This window comes from Adiantum capillus-veneris, chromosome 24 (assembly GCF_014529385.1).
Source record: "Adiantum capillus-veneris isolate H3 chromosome 24, ASM1452938v2, whole genome shotgun sequence".
NCBI classification, from domain to species: domain Eukaryota; kingdom Viridiplantae; phylum Streptophyta; class Polypodiopsida; order Polypodiales; family Pteridaceae; genus Adiantum; species Adiantum capillus-veneris.
The window spans coordinates 34,012,397-34,018,263 of record NC_140954.1 but is presented as its reverse complement, the minus strand read 5'-3'; the positions used below and the strand labels follow the sequence as shown (position 1 = coordinate 34,018,263).

The window sequence follows — 5,867 nt, the reverse complement described above, 5'->3', positions numbered from 1 at the left end:
CTACCAAACACGGTAAACACTTGGAGATTTTCATAGTGCATCTAGTGTCCCTCGCCCATTGACCTCACTAACACACTTACTTATTCTTTATATACATTGAAGAATAAGTAGTGAGTGCATGTTGCTTCTTGCCATCTACTCCACCCCACTCTGTGTTCTCTCTCTCTCTCTCTCTCTCTCTCTCTCTCTCTCTCTCTCTCTCCACCCACAAATGCACCGCATTCGCGCATCCCTTCAAGCAATTAGATTGAATAGGTATTTGTATGCTAATTGGTTCTAGCAAGTAATTTCAAGGCTAGAAAGAAGCGACATCACCTCATGGTGTGAATTGGGGCACTAGAAAAGGTGAGGAGGCTCACAGACCTCTTTCGTGCAGTCGTGAATCTGAACCTAGCCCTAGATCAAAGCCGATTTCTTAAGGTTTTCTCTTGTTTTTCAGCCAGTAGCACTTAGTAAGGGGAAGGAGTTGACTAGAAAGATCACGTTCAGAGGCTATGTATACTTAGAAGGTGTAAGGTTTCCACCACCATAGGAGAGGGGATCTCCATGTAAAGAAAAATTATGAAGTCATTTTGATCATAGATGGAAAGTTTGTATTTTTAGTATCTTTTTGCACTGTGCCAATGTAATTTACATTAAAAAAAGGGCTCCGTCTGCCCCACAGGAAGTGGGCTTCAATTTAGCATGGCCATCAACTTGCATCGCCGAGGCAGTTCTCCATGGCCATTAGCTTCTTCCGTTTTCTTTCCACCAGGGTATCTCCCAATTATTTTTCATTTTTTCCCAACTGGTACCCCTTACTCTTACTACACCTGCTAGTTCTCTAATAATAAATATCGAGTTATTATAGAGATATCCTCCAAAGATTCTGGCCCCCCCTTCTTAAAAAGTCCACGTCATGATGCATGTTGTGTGCGTGTCCCTTCCCTTGCCAGCAACCTGGTTTAGCGCCAATGCCACCTCCGCTTCTCCCACTTCCACCCACACCCTCCTCTTCCCTCTATACCAACCTTGGCGATGGATAAACTTAGCACAGGCAGTCACTTCCATGGTGATGGCAATGAGCAAAGAACAAATGGTACGTAGTGTAGGGATCCCATGAGAGCTTATGAAATGGAACGACAACTGAGAAATCCATATATATATATATATATATATATATATATATATATATATGTATACATACACACACACACACATATATAATATATATATATATATATATATATTGAGAGAGAGAGAGAGAGAGGTGAAGGACTCCAGGAGCTCTCTCTTGCAACTGGCAAACACACACACATACATGGACACTCATTCCCTCTCGCCCGACGCCTACCACTGAGAAAAGACAATATCTTTGAAAGATGCCTCAAGTTTTTCGCTTTTCCAGAAACGTGCACCCATACTCACCTAGCTACTAGCTTGTTGTATATGTTTATTCAACCATCATAGAGATTCCTTCGGATCCCAACCTTGCCCACTCAGAGATTTCTCTCTCATCCTTACAAAAGGAGAGATAAGGACTCAAAACCACACACGCTTGACATAAGATTTACAAGGAGCCACTCAAGCAACCATATGAGATGTTGCCAACGGAAAGCCATGTACATTAAAAAATATTACACATCTCCTCACACAAACCAGGACTATAGCAATGACCTATTGCCCCTTGCCTCTGCGTGGTCCCTTCTCGTCCATCCCCACCTTACCCAATTCTTGCTCACACTCTTCTTGTGTGCGTCGCATGCCCTTTATCTTTAGACTTTAATTCCCCTATAAATGAAATGAAGGGTATCTCATTCAATTCGTTCAATTTTTTTGATTTAAATTCATTGCCCCCCCCCCCCCCCCCCCCCCCCCCCCAAAAAAAAAAAAGACCACGTCGGCAATTGCACCCCCTCTACAAAGCTCAACAACGCCTATCACCTACGTGTCTCTTCCCTTGCCATTGACCTGGTCTGGCTCCTCTCGCTTCTGCCTATGCCCTCCTCTTCTCTTTGTCCATGCCTCCCTCAATACCAATAGGCTGCGCAAGTAGCGCCTAGAAAAACACACACACACACACACAGAGACTCGCCATCCCCCACCCACGGAAACACGTTGCTTACAGACTCACAAGTGAGAGTCGGTTAGAGAAAGAAACGCATGCCACATAAGTGACACACGTCTTCTTTCCAGGTTGTACGAGATAAACAGACACACGCGAGGACAGAGACAGAGGGAGAGAGCAACACATGTGGAGAGAGAGAGAGAGAGAGAGAGAGAGAGAGAACGCTGTCCCAAAGCAATCGGACATACGATGCCTCCTCGAAGACCGGAGACTGCTGAATCCATATTTATTCCCATTTTAACACCAATTTAGTAAACATATTCGTGACAGAGGAGCCTCTTCGCGCGTTATGTTTTGGGGTACTACACCCGCACGCACGCCTCTCTCTCTCTCTCTCTTATTAGTAAGACCGTGAGGACGCGCGCACACATTTTACAAGCTGTATGTCTCTGTCTCTGCGGCGCTATTTGGACCCATGAAACCGAGCTCCATCAATGCCGATGGTGGAGAAGAAGAGGACTATGAGAATGCAGATGAAGGAAACGTCGACCGTAGCTGCAACAAGGGTACTGGTATCAAAAAGCATCTCACACTTTCTTGCCGCGGCAGATCTTGCAAGAAGAAGAAGAAGGTTTCTAGGGTTTCTGTTGCAGCAGACGATAAGCTGGGCAAGCCATCATGTTTGGATCAAGATGCTGCATCATTTTCCAGTGATGAGTTTCAAAGTAACAGGGCTTCCGCAGCTGCATGCGGCATTCCTCTTGCAGACGTCAGAGAATCCATGCCCTCCACCTCTCCATGGGTCGATCTAACCCTCGTCTGTATTCGCAATGCCCGTCATCACGTCACCCATTGCCATGAGAAATCGCTCTTGCACCCCAATTCCCTTGAGTCCAACATTCAGCACCTTCGCAGAATCCGCACCGCGACCTTGGACCTATTGAACTGCACTGACGATGTCATCTCAAGCGCCCATGCCACTCAATCTTTGCGACGGGAAACTGCTCTTAAGCAAGAGCTTGCTTCTGTGCAGAAGCTGCTCACGCAGTCCCAGTTTCGATACACCGTGTCGCTTCGTATGCTAAGAGATGCGAAGTCAGAGTTAGACAACCAGAAAACTGACTTTCAGATAAAAACAACGGCGCTTGAATCGTTCCATGATGCACAGAAAACCGCATTATTAGCCAATCAGAGGGCTCTTGAGAGGCAGCTAGAGGACGAAAAAGAGAAGTCTGTATGTCGCACATGCGGAATGAAGCCCCGAGACACGATTGTCCTACCGTGCTTGCACTTTCAGTATTGTTTTGGTTGTTTGCTTCGGCACCGTGAGGTCAATGGCAGCACCTGCCCTTTGTGTAGAGGACCCATCCAGGGCATTAATATGCTGTCGTCTCTAGCAGGGTAATGATCAAATCTGTAGATGAAGGTCTGCAAGCACACTACATGTCTGTGCTCGCATATGTATGTGCTCGCATATGTAAAGCGACCAATAATGTGTAAGCATATGTCTGTGCTCGCATCTGTATGTGCTCGCATATTTACCGTGAAATATCCTTGTGCCATAATAGCAATGTGGCACTTTAATGACCTCTTTCATTACTTATGCGTCAGACAAATATTGGTCGTCTTCTATCGCAAGCCCGGTGAGTTTCATCTTGAGTTCAAATGTTGTAAAGCACAGGGCTCAAGAAAAGGCAGCTTGAAGGATTTTTGAATGCACACCATGATCAGCCCTTGCTGTTAAAACATGGGGTGAGTTTTTCCTTCCATTTTGAAAATTTGTCTTGTAGTTTATTTTGGAGTTTGGATTAGAATATATTGTGCTGGAGTTCTATTGAATTGAACGAACACATCTCTTCTTTATAGTATACCAAGTGTAATTTTTGTGAAATCCATGTGGTTGGAGGCACTAATTGTGATGGGCTGTGAAGCTTCAAACGACTATCGTACTGGGAAAAGCCCATTGTATGGGTGCAATTGAAATTCTTGCTTCTAAAATTGAGGAATTATGTTATTTTTTATGCTTTCTAGTTCAAATGTGTTGCCTTATAGGGCTATAAAAATTGTCAAGTAGGAAAAGTAACTTATTTAGCTTCATTTTTTTATTAATATGAGTAAGTATGATCAGGATTTAATGTTGAGCCTTGTTTGGAATTGTTTTCAAGCTAGTCATGAGGGAACTCACTTCTTGAACAAAGTGATAGTGTAGTTTGTATTTGTTAAATGGGTTTATAGTGATCCATAACAAGTCTCTCTTTTATGATTCTGATCACATAGGCAAGCTACATATACAAATAAAATATTAAGCTCGTATGTGATCAAAATCATCACCTCTCGATGAAAAGATTGGGAAATTTGCAAGTTCATGTTCATTATGATGGTCTTGGACACTAGAATGTTCAGGTTTGTTTTCGGCTTGGATTCCATATTGCGAATGGAATTAATACTTGACTCAACAAATAGCAAGAAAACTAGAATGGTTTGGGAATGAGTTTGTAAAATCGACAAGAGGAATTACAGAAAATAGGTGACCATGTTTCCGAGCTACCATTTATATTTAAGCATAGATTGGACAATACTTTTTCAAATTGGTGAGAGAAACTACGATAATTATATGAGCAATGCCTTGGAGCTATTGCTCATATTTACGTAGAAAAATGTAAACAAAAATATCTCTTCCATTTAAATAGTTGAAAAGGTTACTTAGTGCTAGGATATTCCTTGAAGCATCATATTTCAAACTTTAAGAATAAGGGAAATGGATTGGATTGCCAATATCTTGTTGAACACAATGGTGAAACGATGACTTGAAATGATGATGGCATGCTGAAATGGCTTAGTGGTTGTCATTTACATAGCTATCATTTACTACTAAACAATGAAAATGCTAAAAAGATTTCATGAGAAAAGAAGTTAAAGATAAAGAAGCATACACTCATTGGATAGACCAAACAAGAAGCACAACGAAGGATTATGAAGAGGAAATCCAAATATAAGGCAAAATTAATAGTTATCATTGATTTAGAACCGTAAAACACCTTGCTTGATGAAATGGATCCAGAAATCATGCAAGTATATATGCACGTAAAGAAAGATTTGGTAGATATTGGTCTTTGTGTCAATATCCCCAATTACTCAATTTATTATTACGTGTCCAATGCTATCGCGGATCCATAAAATTTTGATCTTTTGATAGCTAAAAACACTATAGCATGTCAAACCTTACATTAGGAAGAGGCCGGGGTGTAGGAAGGCATCTTTATTTAATTTCCATGATCTTATGGAGGTAATTAACATTTTGACAAATAGGTATATGCTTTGTGTGCAAGTATATCGTACACATTCCAAAAAAATAAAATGGAGAGGAGAACCTGAACGGATTCTCTCTCTCTCTCTCTCTCTCTCTCTCTCTCTCTCTCTCTCTCTCTCTCTCTCTCTCAGTTCATACGATTTAGCGATGGCGCTGGTGTTGCTACACTCATGAGCCGGAAATCCGAGGCAAGGAGGCCGACACGCAGGCAAGGGGTGAAGGCTTACGATAAAGAAAAGGGAGAGGGATGCGCGTCGCGAGGAGGAAACACAACAAAAAGTTGATTTTTTTCTTATAATTATTTATTTGGCAAGAAATCACCAAGCCCAGAATGGCGAGATGGATAGCTCATATTTTGTCTCCGTAATTCTGCGGATTGGAGTCCCGGTTCGATTCTGTTGTCTGGCTGCGGTCTGCTATTTTGCTTCCTGCGCCCCTTGTTGGGAGTAGATAGATCGGAATCTATTAAGATTCTAGCTAATAAGTTCAGAGTTGAGCGAGTATGTGTGC

General features: G+C 42.3%; 1 protein-coding gene across 1 annotated transcript; it reads left to right on the top strand.

Annotated features, from left to right (window-relative positions):
* The first annotated feature begins 2,354 nt into the window (after positions 1–2,354).
* LOC147426188 (uncharacterized) lies at positions 2,355–3,886 on the top strand. Its single transcript, XM_086498867.1, has 2 exons — positions 2,355–3,448; positions 3,659–3,886. Exons 1-2 carry the CDS (start codon positions 2,523–2,525, stop codon positions 3,759–3,761), a joined length of 1,029 nt encoding a protein of 342 aa, XP_086354993.1. The 5' UTR covers positions 2,355–2,522; the 3' UTR covers positions 3,762–3,886.
* Positions 3,887–5,867: the final 1,981 nt, after the last annotated feature.

Excerpts from the sequence above, each read along its gene's own strand:
- LOC147426188 (XM_086498867.1), top strand. The coding sequence starts at position 2,523 with ATGAAACCGAGCTCCATCAATGCCGATGGTGGAGAAGAAGAGGACTAT. Across the intron at positions 3,449-3,658 it reads ATGCTGTCGTCTCTAGCAGG|ACAAATATTGGTCGTCTTCT; the intron begins GTAATGATCAAA and ends CTTATGCGTCAG.